Source organism: Dendrobates tinctorius, unplaced genomic scaffold, assembly GCF_039654945.1.
Source record: "Dendrobates tinctorius isolate UK_male_01 unplaced genomic scaffold, ASM3965494v1 ptg000103l, whole genome shotgun sequence".
Taxonomy (NCBI): Eukaryota; Metazoa; Chordata; class Amphibia; order Anura; family Dendrobatidae; genus Dendrobates; species Dendrobates tinctorius.
Genome location: NW_027361771.1, coordinates 13660588 through 13680542, shown reverse-complemented (window position 1 = coordinate 13680542; position 19955 = coordinate 13660588). Strand labels below are relative to the sequence as shown.

The 19955-nt window shown below is 43.3% G+C and overlaps 1 protein-coding gene across 1 annotated transcript in view; it reads right to left on the bottom strand.

The window, feature by feature from the left end:
* The window catches only part of EBI3 (Epstein-Barr virus induced 3), a 77833-nt gene that overhangs the window by 14114 nt on the left and 43764 nt on the right, over positions 1 to 19955 (bottom strand). The window contains exon 2 of the mRNA XM_073588100.1: positions 1390 to 1635. Coding sequence (XP_073444201.1) covers positions 1390 to 1635 — 246 coding nt within the window. The remainder of the gene's footprint in view (positions 1 to 1389; positions 1636 to 19955) is intronic.

Below are 19955 nucleotides of genomic sequence, written 5' to 3'. Positions count from 1 at the left end.
CCAGAAATGGATGGAAATAAAGTGCTGAGAGTTCTGAAGTGGCCAGCAATGAATCGGGATCTAAATCCCATTGAACACATGTGGAGAGATCTTAAAAATGCTGTTGGGAGAAGGCACCCTTCAAATACGAGAGACTTGGAGCAGTTTTCAAAAGAAGAGTGGTCAAAAATTCCAGCTGAAAGTTGTAAGAAGCTTGTTTATGGTTATAGGAAGTGATTGATTACAGTCATTTATTCCAATTGGTGTGCAACCAAATATTAAGTTAAGGGTGCCAATAATTTTGTCTGGCCCATTTTTGTTTTTTTTTTTGAGTTGTTGCAATACACACATAGCATTTGTAATTGCAATAATTTTCTGAGAAAAATACTTCATTTTCTGGAATAGTTTCAAGTGTGCCAACACTTTCACCATGACTGTATCTGGGCCACTGTGAACATTTCAAAGATAAAGTCCAATTCGGGACAATACCAAAAACACTTTTGTCCTAAAATAAAATACACTGCTCAAAAAAATAAAGGGACCACTTAAACAACAGAATATAACTCCAAGGAAATCAAAATTCTGTGAAATCAAACTATCCAGTTAGGAAGCAACACAGATTGACAATAAATTTCACATGCTGTTGTGCAAATGGAATAGACAACAGATGGAAATTATTGGCAATTATCAAGACACCCTCAAATCTCAGTACCTATGCTTTCTGGCTGATGTTTTGGTCACTTTTGAATGTTGATTTTGCTTTCACACTCGTGGTAGCATGAAACGGACTCTACAATTCACACAAGTGGCTCAGGTAGTGCAGCTCATCCAGGATGGCACATCAATGTGAGCTGTGGCAAGAAGGTTTGCTGTGTCTGTCAGCATAGTGTCCAGAAGCTGGAGGCGCTACCAAGAAACAGGCCAGTACACCAGGAGACTTGGAGGGGGCCATAGGAGGGCAACAACCCAGCAGCAGGATTGCTACCTCATCCTTTGTGCCAGGAGGAACAGGAGGAGCACTACCAAAGCCTTGCAAAATGACCTCAAGCAGGCCACAAATGTGCATGTGTCTGCACAAACGGTTAGAAACCAACTCCATGAGGATGGTCTGAGTGCCCGACGTCCACAGATGGGGGTTGTGGTCTATTTGATTTGCACAACAGCATGTAAAATTGATTGTCAATCAGTGTGGCTGAACATTCTGCCTTGTCCAGTGTTCCCCTTGCTGGATGTGGCTCAAAATGGCCAGAAATGGAATGCAATAGTGTCCATTCCCAGTTATACAGGCGCAATCAAAATGATTCAAGTCGTGTTACAAATTTGGTTTATGAGTAAAATTTACAACCTTTCTGCTTTGTGCAATAAAAAAAAATCAACAAGAACAAAGTAAATGGATCAGCATAGACTTACATCCAAGTTGTAGTTCTGTTAAGGACAAAGTCTTGTTGCTGTGAGGGCGATGACAGCTGTAATTACCGCTCTGGTGTTTCTTTGCTTCCACTAGTGTGAGATTTCGGCTTCCATTAGAATACACAACATCGCTCTTCCCGATTTCCCTACCATTAAGCCTCCATTCTACAGATGGAAAAGAAGTATGACAATGCACTACTATATCTTTTCCTATTTCCCCAAACTGACGAGTAATTGGAATGACCGCTGTGGAAAAAAAAGGAGATAACATTTAATTAATCCTCTTAATCAACAATCAGTGGATAGATTTCTAAAAGAAACAGCTGATGGAAATATTATTTGTCCTCAAAATTAATTACTGTACTCACTTTGTTTCTTTTACTCACTTATGTAATGGCATTAATTCTGTAATGCTTTATAGCCATCATCATTACTGTCCCCATTGAGGCTCACAATCTAGATTCTTTACCAATTTTTTGGGGGGAGGAAATCGGAGGAAACCCACACAAACACGGGGAGAACATACAAACTCCTTGCAGATGTTGCCCTTGGTGAGATTTGAACCCAGGACTCCAGAGCTACAAAGCAACAGTGTTAACCAGTTTTCAGCCTTTTAATCTATTCACACCACAAATGGTCTTATATTTGGCAATATACATGTAGATATATGAGAAAAAACATTATAAATCCTCTGGATGACAAATCTGGTAAGTCCATATCAAAATATTTTCTATAAGCCATGATGCCTAACTAGAATCCATGCCGGCTGGGGAGCAGGAGTAGTGATTGCCACCTTATAGGGATTGACAGGGGGCCCCTGAAGGACCCCCACAAATTTAACATTTATTATCACTTCTCCAGTGACACATTAGTATATGCTGATGTCTTTGAAACCGTCGGAAGTGAAAGTTGCAATTTACACAAGTTCTACTGACTTCCCATTTTGGATTAGTAGAAATAACAAACAAACCTCAGACTAAACACAATAACATAGCAAAGACTCAATTAGTCTGAACCATGAAATTTAGGATTCTCTGTTTGTCAAGCGATTGTTCGATACTTGGACACTGAATGACTTAGTATAAGATCTACAATAATAAAGAAGACTATTGTTCGGGGTAAATAGTCCAGAACCATTATTAATGGAAAGACAATGGGTAACTATACATGCTGCTCAGAGCAAGGCTCTAGAAATTCTTACTTTTCATTTTGGTTCATCCAATTCTAAGATTTGGCTCAAGATTACGAGCATTTAAAAAAAAGCTACAATACCTATGATATAATCCAGTTAGAGTTGCAGTCTGTCAAAGGTTCTTCTAGTATGTCACAATAACGTATTAAATGTGTTCTGTGGAAAACTGGAGACTTTAAGGAGTATTTGTCATGTGCCTAAAAAAAATTGGAGTTACACACCTTGTAAAAATCCCCTGATTCTGCCATTCTTTTCTGTTTTACGCTGCGATACTCTATTGCAGAGATATTCACATCTGTGGGTTTTGGAGTGCAGCATGTGAAATCTATGCTTCCAGACCAACTAGGCATTTCTTCAGAGTCTTCTCTAGAGGTGTGCGCTTTCACTCCTTCCTCCCAGACACTGCCAATTACAGCTCGGCAGCATATAGTGCTGCTATATCAGCTGCCGAGCCGTGTTTGGGAGGAAAGGAGTGAAAGCACAAACCCCCAGAGAAGACTCTGAAAAAACACCCAGTTTGTCTGCAAGCAGAGATTTCACATGCCATGCTTCAAAAGCAACAAATGTGAACATCTCTGAAATGAAGTGACATTCTGCCAAATAAAAAAAGCACCAGAATCAGAGGATTAACTAAATTTTCTTTTAGAAAGTGACAGGTCCTGTTCAAGAAAAGGTATGGGTAGAAACAGCTTTAGTTACTTTACAATTACCTAAATTAGAAAACAAGCTACTATGAAACTAGAAAACCTGAACTATTAATTTACTTTTATTGTTTACAGGCATCAGAAAGACGTATCCTGCATGCAAAGCTAAATTCTGTATACCCTATCTTTATTTAATGACATAGTCTTAAGCAGTTTCGCCATGTCCAAAATTGAGAAATAATGGTTACGGCAGGGATAAAGATGTCCATTAGGTGGCTCTGATTGCATTTTCTTTGCTTCATAATCATAGTCTGTAAGCAATAGGAGGGAAGAGCTGCAAAACCAAGCAGACTAAAAAATAGTGAAGACATCACATGGGAGGGTATTGCTGGAGGAGCAAAGAGGCTAGACTGGCTCATCTTGCTGCTTTTGGGAGTCTTGCCAAACAGCAATAATAAGATACAATTTCAGATTTCATAATAATAAAGTACATGTAACAAAATAAACTAGTGGAAACCGCTCTATTACATTTCAGTGGATAAATGTAACACAATTTACTTTACAAGATGTAAAACAAAAGGTAAAAAGAGTCTCTGACGTCATGATACCCGCACCAGTTCCAAGTCCTGGATTGACGCTGGAGAATGTTCCCTATGTTGCAACATCATCTGCATTTTGTGTGAAGGGGGCTGGCTTCTCATTTCCAAAACTAGGCCAGCTTCCTCCTGTTTCATGACCGATGTATAGAGAAAGCGGCTAACAGCTATTGAAACAAGCCATTCAGTCAGCCTCCTACACACAGCAACTGATCCTTGTGTCAAGCACAGGCCAAATATTGAACTTATTGTGACCATCACAGATACAGTCATGGCCAAAAGTGTTGGCACCCTTGGAATTGTTCCAGAAAATAAAGTATTTCTCCCAGAAAATTATTGCAATTACACGTTTTGCTACGCACGTTTATTTCCTTTTTGTGTATTAGAACAGTACAAAAAACCTGAGAAAAAAAGGCAAATTGGACATCATTTCACACAAAACTCCATAAATGGGCCAGACAAAATTGTTGGCATCGTCAGGTTAATATTTGGTTGCACACAATATGTAGTAAATAACTGCAATCAATCGCTTCATATAACTATTAACAAGCTTCTTACACCTCTCAACTGGAATTTTGGAACACTCTTTTGCAAAATACTCCAGGTCCCATATTTGAAGGGTGCTTTCTCACAACAGCAATATTAAGATCTCTCCAGTGGTGTTCAGTGGGATTTAGATCCGGAGTCATTGCTGGCCACTTCAGAACTCTCCAGCACTTTGTTTCCATCCATTTCTGGATGCTTCTTGAAGTATGTTTGGGGTCATTGCCCTGCTGCAAAACCCATGACCTTGGATGCAAACCCAAGTTTCTGACACTAGGCACTACCGTTCGACCAAAAACCTTTCATAATCTTCATATTTCATGATGGCTTGCAAAACAATCTCAAAATATCTTTGAACTTGCACTATGTTTAACTGTAGATACTGCGTTCTTTTCTTCGCAGGGCTCATTCCGTTAACGGTAAACAGTAGAATGATGTGCTTCAACTAGTGTTGAGCATTCCGATACCGCAAGTATCGGGTATCGGCCGATACTTGCTGTATCGGAATTCCGATACAGACTTCCGATATTTTTTCAATATCGGAAGTCGGCATCGGAATCGGAAGTTCAAAGTTGATTGACAGCCTGACGTCATCATGATGCGCGGTGTGTGCGCATCATGATGCGCCGTCATTTCGGGCCTTCCGGGGGTCTCTGCCGGCCTGCCGGGGGGCTGTGTGGACTGCCCGGGGTCTGTACCGGCCTGCCGGGGGGCTGTGCCGGCCTGCCGGGGGGCTGTGTGGACTGCCCGGGGTCTGTACCGGCCTGCCGGGGGGCTGTGCCGGCCTGCCGGTGGTCTGTGCACCCTGTGGGGGTCTGTACCGGCCTGCCGGGGGGCTGTGCCGGCCTGCCGGTGGTCTGTGCACCCTGTGGGGGTCTGTACCGGCCTGCCGGGGGGCTGTGCCGGCCTGCCGGGGGGCTGTGCTGATGTCCGGGGGTCTGTGCAAGCATCGTCCGATGGGACTACAAGTCCCATCTGGCGATGCCTGCTACCATGACAGTGATTGACACATTAGCCAATGATGGGACAGTAGTAGTCCCATCATCCGGCTAATGTGTTAAATGTTAAAAAAAAAAAAAAAAATACTACATACATACTACATACATACTACATGCATGCTACATACATACTACATGCTACATACATACTACATATATACTACATGCATGCTACATACATACCACATATATACTACATACATACTACATGCATGCTACATACATACTACATGCATGCTACATACATACTACATGCATGCTACATACATAACATATACTACATGCATGCTACATACATACTACATGCTACATACATACTACATACATACTACATACATACTACATGCATGCTACATACATACTACATGCTACATACATACTACATATATACTACATGCATGCTACATACATACTACATGCTACATACATACTACATGCATGCTACATACATACTACATGCTACATACATACTACATATATACTACATGCATGCTACATACATACTACATGCTACATACATACTACATGCATGCTACATACATACTACATGCATGCTACATACATACTACATACATACTACATATATACTACATGCATGCTACATACATACTGCATGCTACATACATACTACATACATACCACATATATACTACATACATACTACATGCATGCTACATACATACTACATACATACTACATACATACTACATGCATGCTACATACATAACACATATATACTACATGCATGCTACATACATACTACATGCTACATACATACCACATACATACTACATACATACTACATGCATGCTACATACATACTACATGCTACATACATACTACATATATACTACATGCATGCTACATACATACTACATGCTAAATACATACTACATACATACTACATGCATGCTACATACATACTACATACATACTACATGCATGCTACATACATACTACATATATACTACATGCATGCTACATACATACTACATGCTACATATATACTACATGCTACATACATACTACATGCATGCTACATACATACTACATACATACTACATGCATGCTACATACATACTACATGCTACATACATACTACATATATACTACATGCATGCTACATACATACTACATGCTACATACATACCACATACATACTACATATATACTACATGCATGCTACATACATACTGCATGCTACATGCATGCTACATACATACTACATACATACTACATGCTACATACATACCACATATATACTACATACATACTACATACAATACATTCATACAATACATACATAGACATACAGTACATATAACATAGAGTAACATACTTACCAATACTTGTCACATTGTTCCCCGAAGCCATTGTCTTTTAAAGGAATAAATATTAACATAACAAACCACAAAAATACTCACCCACGATCCGAAGCAGTCCACGAGTGTGTCCCACGACGATCTTGGGTAGAGAACTGCAGCATCAGCTGATGCCGCCGTTCTCTACGGGCTGCAGGAATCCAATGACGGAAGGTAGGTATCCTTCCGCACTGTATTCCTCCGCCACTTAAAAAAAAAAAAGTCCCTAGTCTCACTTTATGCCATTGCTGCGTGGGAAATTCCCACACAGCAATGGCATAAAGTGAGACTAGGGACTTTTTTTTTTTTTAAGTGGCGGAGGAATACAGTGCGGAAGGATACCTACCTTCCGTCATTGGATTCCTGCAGCCCGTAGAGAACGGCGGCATCAGCTGATGCTGCAGTTCTCTACCCAAGATCGTCGTGGGACACACTCGTGGACTGCTTCGGATCGTGGGTGAGTATTTTTGTGGTTTGTTATGTTAATATTTATTCCGGAAAAGACAATGGCTTCGGGGAACAATGTGACAAGTATTGGTAAGTATGTTACTCTATGTTATATGTACTGTATGTCTATGTATGTATTGTATGAATGTATTGTATGTAGTATGTATGTAGTATATATGTGGTATGTATGTAGCATGTAGTATGTATGTAGTATGTATGTAGCATGCATGTAGCATGCAGTATGTATGTAGCATGCATGTAGTATATATGTAGTATGTATGTGGTATGTATGTAGCATGTAGCATGTAGTATGTATGTAGCATGCATGTAGTATATATGTAGTATGTATGTAGCATGTAGTATGTATGTAGCATGCATGTAGTATGTATGTAGTATGTATGTAGCATGCATGTAGTATGTATGTAGCATGTAGTATATATGTAGCATGTAGTATGTATGTAGCATGCATGTAGTATATATGTAGTATGTATGTAGCATGCATGTAGTATGTATGTAGCATGTAGTATATATGTAGCATGTAGTATGTATGTAGCATGCATGTAGTATATATGTAGTATGTATGTAGCATGCATGTAGTATGTATGTAGCATGTAGTATATATGTAGCATGTAGTATGTATGTAGCATGCATGTAGTATGTATGTAGTATGTATGTAGCATGCATGTAGTATGTATGTAGCATGTAGTATATATGTAGCATGTAGTATGTATGTAGCATGCATGTAGTATATATGTAGTATGTATGTAGCATGTAGTATGTATGTAGTATGTATGTAGTATGTATGTGGTATGTATGTAGCATGTAGCATGCATGTAGTATGTATGTAGTATATATGTAGTATGTATGTAGCATGCATGTAGTATATATGTAGTATGTATGTAGCATGCAGTATGTATGTAGCATGCAGTATGTATGTAGCATGCATGTAGTATATATGTAGCATATATGTAGTATGTATGTAGCATGTAGTATATATGTAGTATGCATGTTGCATGCATGTAGTATATATGTAGTATGCATGTTGCATGCATGTAGTATATATGTAGTATGTATGTTGCATGTAGTATATATGTAGTATGAATGTAGCATGTATGTAGTATGTATGTAGCATGTAATTTTTTTTTTTTTTTTTACATTCAACACATTAGCCAGATGATGGGACTACTACTGTCCCATCATTGGCTAATGTGTCAATCACTGTCATGGTAGCAGGCATCGCCCGATGGGACTTGTAGTCCCATCGGACGATGCCTGCACAGACCCCCGAAGCCTGCACAGCCCCCCGGCAGGCCGGCACAGCCCACCGGAGCCTGCACAGACCACCGGAGCCTGCACAGCCCCCCCGGCAGGCCGGCACAGCCCCCCGGCAGGCCGGCACAGACCACCGGAGCCTGCACAGACCCCCTGGCAGGCCGGCACAGCCCCCCGAAAGGCCCGTACAGACCCCAGAGAGGCTGTACAAGGCAAAAACAGGGTTTTTCTTATTCCGATACCGGAAGTCCCATAGACTTGAATGGGACTTCCGGTATCGGAATCGGCGATACCGATACTTTTTTTTAAGATCGGCCGATCCATTCCGATCCGATACTTTGAAGTATCGGACGGTATCGCTCAACTCTAGCTTCAACTAAAAGCTCTATCTTGGTCTCATCAGTCCACATGACGCTTTCCCAGAAGGATTTTGGTTTACTCATGTACATCTTTGCAAACTGCAGTCTAGCTTTTTTATGTCTCTGTTAGTAGTAGGGTCCTCCTGGGTCTCCTGCCAAAGATTTGCATTAAATTCCAATGTTGATAGATACCTCCGCAACCTCCGATCCTCACAAGATCTCCTTCTTTACTCCCTTCTTATCTCCTCTTCCCACAATCGCATACAAGATTTCTCTCGCGCATCACCTCTACTCTGAAACTCTCTACCACAACATATCAGACTCTCACCTACCATCGAAACCTTCAAAAAGAGCCTGAAGACCCACCTCTTCCGACAAGCCTATAACTTGCAGTAACCACCGCTCGACCAAACCGCTGCATGACCAGCTCTACCCTCGCCTACTGTATTCTCACCCATTCCTTGTAGATTGTGAGCCTTCGCGGGCAGGGTCCTCTCTCCTCCTGTACCAGTTATGACTTGTATTGTTTAACATTATTGTACTTGTTTTTATGTATACCCCTCCTTACATGTAAAGCGCCATGGAATAAATGGCGCTATAACAATAAATAATAATAATAATAGATAGGTTGCGCTGACATTGATACACCCTGAGCCTGCAGGACAGCTTGAATTTCTTTGGAACTTGATTGGGGCTGCTTATTCACCTCCGTTACAACCTTTTTTCAATTTTTCTCTGCTTTCCACATCCAGGGAGATTAGCTATACTGTGGATTGTACATTTTTTGATTATGTTGCTCACCGTGGACAAAGGAACATCAAATCTCTGGAGATAGATTTGTGACGTTGAGATTGTTGATTTTGTTCAACCATTTTGTTTCTCAACTTCTCAGACAGTTCTCTTCTCTTCTTTCTGTTCTCCATGCTTAGTGTGGCACACACAGACACACAATGTGAGTCAACTTCTCAACTTTTTACCTGGTTTCAGGTGTGATTTTCATATTGTCCGCACCTGTAACTTGCCATAGGTGATTTTGAACAAGCATCACATGCTTGAAACAACGTTCTTTACCCACAATTTTACCCACAATTTTGGAAAGGTGCCAACAATTTTGTCTGGCCCATTTTTGGGGTTTTGTGTGAAATTATGTCCAATTTGCCTTTTTTTCTCTGTTTTAATTTGTTTTTTTGTTTTTTCCTAATACACACAAAGGAAATAAATGTGTATAACAAAGCATATAATTGCAATAATTTTCTGGAAGAAATACTTCATTTTCTGGAACAATTTCAAGGTTACAACACTTTTGGTCATGAATGTATTTCTCAAATCAGGGCATCTTTGAAGTATTGTACTTAGTTTTTTATCTATTTTAAGCACGGTCACATAATATCTTTTCAGAATAGACTGTTGGCACTTTGTATTTTAATTAAAAAATACTGAGCAGCTTTTGATCATGTGCGATCAGTAGGCTCATAGTATGGTGCAATACACTGGCACCTCATAAAAGCATCAAGCATCCCTGCCCTAAATAGTAGGTGTGTTGTTTTTTATTGGTATTTTATACATGTGCGGCCTCATAAAAGTGTTACTAGTTTGCATTCTGGTGGGAACAATTATTTCACTTGCCATGAGAAACAGAACTCTTACTCACTGTGTCAACAGATATGTGTCCAAATGGGCGTCTGCGCCACCAGTCAACATATGGTTCAAATAAATTCCAAGGAGAAAATCCTTTGTCATTGGTTTGCTTAAGACTAGTTCAGTGCTAACTAGATCCCAAATAAAAGAAAGCTAGGTTGGACAGCATATTAATGGCTTTCTAGTTGCATACTTGTATCATCCATTTTTCACGAACCATTTTCTAGGAGAAGTTTTAGAAACCATTTTTTCATACAAAGATACTGATGAAACACTCATGATGAAAACTGACACAAGATTTAAACACTTTTAAAATTCAATGTCAGTTTCTGAATCACGGTCCAGCTGTAGGTTGAATATACAGATTGAAGGACACCTTGAAAATAGCCATAATTACATATTACATTTTCACTTGTTTTTTTTTAATATGTTTTGCAAAGGAGCTACAAAAAAACAGAAAATTTCACTAAGCAAGAAACTGGTTAGAAACTATATGAACCTGAAAGCACAAGGAAGCATATGCCATATATTTTTTAAAAAAATGAAAAATCTTTATTGAACAAATATATACACATAAATTATTTTTTTTAAAGAGTCTATGCACATATCAATCTAAACTTAATTATGTTTATACCTGTTCTAAACCTAGTATGCTTGAATTTTGTCCACTAGGACGAATTTATTATTTAATTTGTCTTTAAGCACTTAGCACTTTATGACCTGGAATCAATAGAAACATCTCTAATTTTGCTTTATAAGTCATTGAATTAATAAAACCCAACTATTATGTGCTAGAAAATTTAGATTGATATGTGCATAGACTCTCATAAGCACAAACTGTTGTGCAAGATATTGGATATAGGATCTTACTTGTGAGTCTTTTTCTAAATTAGTTAGATTTATATTGGCCTTGCAATTGCAGATCCGTTTTATATTTTGTGTCTTCTGAAAAAAATTTTTTTTATTTTTTTTAAAATTTATGTGTAGATATTTGTTCAATAAAGTTTTTCATTTTTTTTTTAAAATATAGCATATACTTCCTTGTGCTTGTAGGTTCATATGTGATTGTGGAAGTGCCATTCATCATTAGACCAGCATTTGTGTGCTTATACTGGTTAGAAACTATAGATTTGTAAGTTTAACCTACATTCTAATAACAATTTTGTGAAGGTATTCTATGCATGATGTAGCAGTGCCTAAATGATTCCGCAGGGCAGGACTCAAATACGGTACAGTAGATGAGGAGGCAGAAGCAAAACATTGACTTTATTGAAGACAGAGGATTATGTGTTGGAAAATAAGACTAACAGTTATTGTAATGATAACAGCAATAATATATACAAAGAGAGATAGCTGACGTGTGTCACACAAGCTGTGCTCCAGCTATGGCAATGCAAAGTCCAACACAAACAGTATATACAATTTCTACAGACTATTTACTTCTAACTTCCTACCTGGCTTCCAATAATTGGGACCCGCTGCTACAGCGCACTAGCTAAAAAACCCTGCTCTACACGTTGAACACCGATGTACACTCAAAGTTCTCTAGTTCTTACAAGAAAGTCTGGTAGCTGTTGCTTGGTCCTGATGTAGCAGAGCCGAGTTTGTTGGGTTGAGCTCTTCCTACAGGTTCTGAAAAGATGACACTTCTTTGGCTTTACCTTCAGGCCATGGGCCCGTAATCACAAGAGTACCTACCCAAGTTTGTTCACTTGTTCCTGAAAGGTAGCGGAGTACAAAATGATGTCGTCCAGGTATATCAGAGTAGCTTCAAGGTTCAGGTTGCCTAGGCACTTTTCCATAAGACACTAGAACGTACCCGGTGCATTGGGTAGTCCGATTGGCATTCTGTTAAATTCAAACAGTGTCATTGGAAGTATAAACACCTTAAGTATTTGCCCTGTCTTTTTCTGCCACCGGTACCTGCCAGTACTCACTAGCTAGATCCAGGGTGGAGAACTATTTAGCCTTCGATGCTGGGCAGGGGGTGTGAGTTTCGCACAGTACATGCATTCAACCAACAGTAGTTCATGCAAAAATGAATGGTTGCACTCTTCTTCTTGACAAGAACCACTGGGGCTGCCCATGGACTATGACTACCCTGCACCACTTGCGAATCCAACATCTGTATCAACAAGGTCTTCACCTCCTGGTACAGCTTGGATGGTATCTGTCAATATGTTTCTCGGAGTGGAGAAGTGTCCCCGTCGGTATCTCATGTATGATGGCATCTGTGCAGCCGAAGTCATCGGCGTGGTGGGCAAACGCGGCCTGATTCTCCAACAACATTGCTTCAACTACTGTATATGAACAGGATTGAGAGCCTTCACATCCACCCTCAATTGGGCTAAGATGTCACACTCATTACTCTCCGGGGTCGGGGCCTCTTCCGTTTTGGCAGTGACTGCCAGGGTCCAGACCACATCATCTACCGGGGCCAAGTCCACGTCTTTCAAATCAGCACTTTGCTTCAATGTAGATGCACACAAGCCAGTTCCACCTCTGGGGTTATGCAGACTTCTCTCTGTCCTACATTTATGGCTCTGATGGGTAGTTATTCATTATAGACGACTGTTAATGTATGGACTTCCAGGGCATTCTGGCCTACCTCTCCTATGCCCACTGGTTCAATGACTACCTCCAAACCTTCAAGATTGTGGGAGGTTCCCACAATCAGTGGTAGGATGGGCTCCTGACAAGGAGGGAGGGTAAGGGATACCCTTCCCTTCACTCAGATAACTCGCACAGACAGGTGTATCGGGACACTCTTCTGTGTCCCACAGACACAGATCAGCAGTTGGAATGCTTTCTGGGTGAGTTTGTGCTAAGTGGCCTGTTTCCAGAAGCCAGACCCCTGTTTAATGAACATGATCTGGTCCAACTCTCACAGGATATTCATGCCCATAATTACTGTTACATCTTCTTTGAATGGCTATGGAACAAGCAAGATGCCTTTTCTTCCCACATCTTGTCCACATAGCTGCATTTTCATTCACACAACTCCTATGACAAGGATCAGTTGCTGATTAGCTGCTGTTACCTGGATCAATGTCTCCTGCTCCGGCTTAGCCATCACTTGAAAATAACGGTTGAAGTACAATTGGGCATAGTCAATACTTGTGACCTGGTATCCATTAAGCAGACCAATGGGATGACTTTAAAATCAGCTGTCAGGATGGGATACCCTGCAACTAAATGTTAGGAGTTGTGCTTGGTGGTTTGTTCTTCTATCTCCCCCGCAGTACGCACTACTGCGGGGGGCCCAGAAGTTTACCGGTGGTTCTTGGTGCCCTTGCAAATCACTCTAGCACCCTCTAGTGAAGTATGCTCTACTTTCACGCCACCAACACCATGTGTCCTGATGATCCTTTCTTTGTATGTAGAAGGCGCCCTTGGAGTCTGACTAGCTGGCCTCAGTGGAAGACACTGGGTTCCCAGATTGATTGGCTCAGGTGGAGGCCCGCCGGTGGATGATATTGAGAAACTTGGTAGAATGGTCCACATATAGGCATAGTAGGTGAAGGACGGTAAAGGTTCAGCAGACTTGCGTAGGGAGGCTCAGGTTTGGGAGCCTGAGGGAAGATCCAATAAGGATTTTGTAGGGCCAGGTAGGCGGCCTCATTGGCAGAGCCAATTCCCATCTTTTCCATTTGAGTCAATTCTTCTTGCATAACATTCATGGAATTCTGAAGCACTTGTACTACTCTGATCAGAGTCTCTTCATTCTTTACGCCCCCTATGGTTGTGACGGTCTGGGTCTGTAGCACTCCGGAAACATAGCTTTTTTCTTTGCTTCAGGTCTGTCTCTGCCAATATTTGTCAAGAGCTTAAAACAGGATCCACTCTAACTCGCTCATGCAGGATCTGCCTTAGGGGAGTACTGTAGAGTCCCAGGATAAATTGTTCTCATAGTACCCGGTCCACAGAGCCTATGCCGCCTACTCCGTCTGCTTCTTTCTTTTGCACTTCTTCCAGTATTTCATGAAATGCCATGGCAAATTTGGAGAACCTTTCCCGCTGCAGCTGGTTGGAGAACTTTGCCTGGAGGTGCCCCACACTAGCTGTTTCACTGTATATTTCCTAAAGGAATTTCACCATCTCTTTCAAGGTTGTTACACATGCTTTCTGGTTGCAGGAATACGTTTCTGCGGGCCTCACCTTCCAGTGTGGCCAGACCTATCTCCACTTGTAGCTCTGGGCCAACGGTATAAATCTTAGCAGCGTTCTGCAAACTGGTCACCCAGTCTGACAGTGGCGTATTCTGGCCAGTAAATTTGTGCAGCACACTAAAAACAATGTGCTCATAGGGAGGGCCCTTGCAGGAGTTCCACCATTGCCTACATTACTCACATTAACAACATCACCACTGCTGTCAGTCACCTCCATCTCTGTGACCATACTTTGCTAGCAGCACTTGTAGCGGTGCCTGAATAACACCGCCGGGCAGGAGTCAAATACGGTACAGTAGACGAGGAGGCAGAAATAAAACACCGGCTTTATTGAAGGACAGAGGATTATATGCTGGAACAGTTATTGTAATGATAACAGCATTAATAGATACAAAGAGAGATAGCTGGATCATGTCACACAAGCTGCACTCCAACTATGGCAATGCAAAGTTCAATATAAACAGTATAAACCATATCTACAGACTACTCTCTTTTAACCTCCAAACAGGCTTCCGATAATCGGTCCATGCTGCAACAGTGCCTTAGCTAAAGAACCATGCTCTACACCATAACACAGTTGAACACTGGTGTACACTCACAGTTCTGTAGAGCTTACAAGAAAGTCTGGTAGCTGTTGTTTGGTCCTGATGTAGATGAGCCAAGTTTGTTGTGTTGAGTTCTTCCTTCAGGTAAACTGATCTGTCTTCTTCCGGATCCAAGCAAGTTTCATTCCCTGTGCCAATGTTGAAAGATTTCTGGTACCACAGCATTGTTTTCTCTCTCTGGTTACAGGTGCTCCAGGAGAACTATCTTGGCTTTGCGATGCAACATTTTCCTTCTGACATGTTCCTAGTGATCGATCCTGTGGTAACTGGGCACTATCTTCTCCCTTGAAGCCGTTGGTTCATTTAACAATCTCTCGTTGTTAGAACACAGTTATTGTCCTGCCTGTCTCTCACAGCCACGAGGCTCCTTCTCCACTTCCTGACCTGACACGCTTCCTGATTCTTGTCCAAAACCAACACACAGCAAGGTGCAAGCTATAAAGGTCTAGTCCAAATGAGCACAAATCAAAGAGGAGCATTGTCTCTTAAAGTCATAGTGTAATTCAGTTCTTAGCAGGGGCTGACCCCCTACAATGACATAGGAAGTAAAGTTATTCCTAAGCATGGTATTATGATGGCTTGGTCTTGCCAGCTTCTTTGAGATGAGTTCTTGACAAAACCTAGGGGCGTCGGTGGATGCAACATCTATCATTTTAGATTTTTAGCACCGTTTTATTAAAATATTGTATATGTAAAGAAAATAAGTCTATAAAACTATGGTCTCTTAATCAAGCACACAAGACAGACACATCAACACTAAAAAATGACTGCGCTTTAGAGTCAGGTCGGTCAGAAAGTTTGTTTTCTCAACGATAACAGCTGGAAATTAATATGTTGCTTAAAGCGAACCTGTCAGCAGTTTTGTCTGATATAAGATGTGGCAACTGCCTTTCAGGGCTTATCTACAGCATTTTATAATGCTGTAGATAAGCCCCTGGTCCAACCTGAAAGATAAGAAAAATAAGTTTTATTATACTCCCCCCTCGAGGGGCGGTCTGGTGCAGTCCAGTCTGATGGGTATCGCAGGTCATGGTCTGGCGCCTCCCATCTTCTTGCGATGCCGCCCTCTTGTTGCTTCATCGTTCCCCGGCACTGAGCTCCTGCGCAGGTGTACTTATCTGCCCTGTTGTGGGCAGGCCAAAGTACTGCGGTGCACAGGTGCTGGGAATGGTCAGAGAGGCCCAGCGATGCCTGAGAATCCGCAGTGTTCCCGGGGACAGAACATCTCTTTCACTTTGGCTAGGGAGTTGTTTCAATGCCACCCACTGTCTCAGCTGGGCGAGATCCCTATCTTCTTACTGGAGTCACACCCAGTCGTCTCGAGGTTGTCCCGGCACTCGTTCTCTTGACGCCTCTCTAATCTATCCTTATCTATCTAGCACTTCATCTCGGTCGTGTCCAGGTCGGTCATGGGTCACTCTCGACAGAGCATAAGCGTGTGTGTTCTCGTCCCCTTCTGGTAAGCAATCTTATACCGATACTTCGCCATGTGGGCCACCCATCTGTGCTCCAAGGCCCCCAGTTTTGCCTTTTCTAGGTGAGCCAGAGGATTGTTGTTGGTGCGCAGCAAGACCTCAGACCGTGACAGATATTTGGCATATTTCTCAGTCATCGCCCCACATCAGCACTCCCAATTCTAGCTTGAAAGAGCTGTAGTTTTATTCAGTCGCCACGACAGCACCACGAGAGAGGGGATCTGCCCTTCGGGGACAGGAAGCCTACAGACACAAAAAGGGTGGCCCTCTCCCTCGTTTCAGTTTGGTTTCCTGTCCCTGACAGGCAAACCTCTTCAGACATACATCTGTCGGAAGATGATTCCCAGGGCTGGCTGGTCGGGTCAGGCAGCGGGAGGGCCCCTGCCGCAGCTTGCCCGGTATCCTGGAAGCTCCCACGGCAGGGGAACTGTTGGTAAGGTGGCAGCAGGGCAAAGCACCCTCCAGGGGGAGGGCTGACTTTAGGGGGCCCATCGCCACGTGTACCATTAAGTACACGCGCGGGGGCTTCCCTCCTTTGGGCCGGGGCCTGCTGGCGGCATCTGGGGCGGGTGCCCCTCTATTTGGTGGGGTTGGCGGCGCGGTCTCGGCGGGTGCCCGCTGCCGTTGGGGCGTGGCCTCTGTGACGTGTTGGAAGGGGGTGGTCCCTGATGACGCGGCCGGCGGCGCAGTCTGATGACACGGCCATGCATGCGCGGTGGGACCAGCGGCGTGGGCCTCTTCCGGAATGCTGCGCTGGGCCAGGTAGGCGCCGGCAGGCGGGAGGGGGGTACTGGAGGCCATCGATGGGCATTGCCTGGCGGGGGCGTGGTCTGGGGTAGGGGGGTCATCCCCAACGCACATCATAGTATCGGGCAGGCCACCCGGATTCACCTGCTGGCCTCATTCAGGGCAAGTACCGTCGGGGGAGGCCGGTTAAGGGGGCTCCGTAGGCATCCAGATGCTTCAAGGCCATTACACATAATGGACTCATTGGAGCAAGCAGCAGCCGCATTGCCAGATCGCCCGCAACAGGAAAGCCCCACACTTCAGCTTCCCAACGGCGGTCTATTGGCAGTAGCCGCCTTACAGACGCTAAAGCCAGCCAAAAGGAGAAGGATAAGTCCGGCAGGTCCTCAAGCCGCAGAGACACATCATCGGCTAAGAAGGACCCCCCATAGACTGCGGTACCTCTTACTACAGGCAGGGGGTAAGTGATCTTCGTGAGGGTTTACTTGGTAATATATTGTCTCCCCTTATGTTCCCTCTCTCCTAAATTTAGTAGGGACAAAAGAGTTCCGCTAAGACCAAACACAGGGAGTGTGCCGACTGTGGCGTTCCTCTCCCTGATGGCCACGTGAAGAAACTATGCAGACCCTGCATCCAGAACCTATTAGCGGAGGAGACCCCAGACCTGTCCACCACTCTGAGGGAGTTGGTTAGACAGGAGATTAAGGGCGCCATTAAAGCCCTATCGCAGGAAAGACGGGTTAGAGAGGTAGAACCCGGGCTTCCGTTTTCAGACTCAGGGAGCGACTCAGGGGAACTGAGATCAGAATCATCCCCTTCATCCTCCTCATCCTCAGAGGGAAGAGCCGGTCGCCCATGTTTTCCGCCTGACAAGATTAACCGGCTAGTAAAAGCAGTGAACACCACTATGGGGATCGAGGAGCCCCAGTCAGAAAGTTCCATACAGGATCTTATGTTTAAAGGACTGGACAGGAAGTCTCGTAGCTCCTTCCCAGTTATTGATAAAATAAATTCCCTGATTACGCGGGAGTGGAAAAGACCCGAAAGAAAGGGTTCCTTACCACCAGCATTTAAAAGGAAGTGCCCGTTCGAGGAATCAGCATCAGCCGCATGAGATAAAGCCCCAAAACTTGATGCGGCGGTGGCCAATGCCTGCAAAAGAACCTCTCTACCATCCGAGGATTTGGGGAGTCTGAAAGATCCACTAGACAGAAGGGCTGATGTGTTCCTGAAGGGGTCTTGGGAAACTTCAGCGGGATCTCTTAGGCCAGCTATTGCAGCCACGTGTACAGCCCGGTCTATGATGGTGTGGCTAGATCGCCTAGAAGAACAGCTCAGGGACAAGGTCCCTAGGGAAGAGATCCTATCCTCCCTCCCTATGATCCAGGGGGCAGCAGCGTTCCTTTCAGACTCATCAGCAGACTCTATAAGGCTAGCGGCCAGGTCAGCGGCCTTGTCTAATGCCGCCCGCAGAGCCATATGGATGAAGTGTTGGCCGGGGGACATGCAGGCCAGGTCAAAGCAGTGCAATATTCCTTGTGAAGGGGGACACCTATTTGGTTCGGTACTAGATGAGCTCTTGGAGAAAGCGGACAACAGCAAAAAATGGTTCCCTTACTTGGGGAGACCCTTTACAGGCGGGACTATAACAGAAGGTGGTTCGACAGAAGAAGGTCAAATAGAGAGAGAACGAGGGACGACACCAGCAGGAGGAAAGGAAAAGGATATATGTTTTCCTCTCGTGAAGGCAGAAAGCCTCAATGACTGACGGACCAGGTCGGAGGCAGGCTTTTACACTTCTATCCGGCCTGGAAAAATATTTCAAATAGCCACTGGATCCATAGCGTCATTAAAACGGGGCTAAAATTTGAGTTCCAGGAGATGCCTATTAACCGATTTATTTTGACTCCCATTCGTTCTTCCTCTGCAGAACAACTGGCGTTAGAGTCTAAGGTCCGGGAACTTCAGCAGAAGGGAGTCCTGGTAAAAGTTCCAGAGGTACAGAGAGGTAAGGGATTTTACTCCCCCCTCTTCCTGGTCAAAAAGCCTGATGGCTCCTTCCGTACCATTATAAATCTTAATGGCCTCAATAAATTTATTTTCATTCGCACCTTCAAAATGGAGTCAGTTAAATCTGCCATATAGCTGCTGTCTAACGATTGTTTCATGGTGGTGTTAGACCTTAAAGACGCTTATTATCATGTCCCGATACACATATATCACCAGCAATTTTTAAGTGTGGCGGTTTCATTGGGGGGAATAGTAAGCCACTTCCAAATCAGAGCACTTCACTTCGGGGTGGCGGTTGCACCACGAGTTTTCACTAAAATAATGACGGAAGTTATGGCTCATTTACATGAACAGGATATTCTCGCGATCCCTTATTTAGATGACCTGCTAATTGTGGGACATTCAGAGTCACATTGCACCGCACAATTACGGAAGGTAGTATCCAGCCTTCAAGAATTGGGATAGATTATTAATTTCAAAAAATCGCGGTTGCAACCCATGGAAATGCAG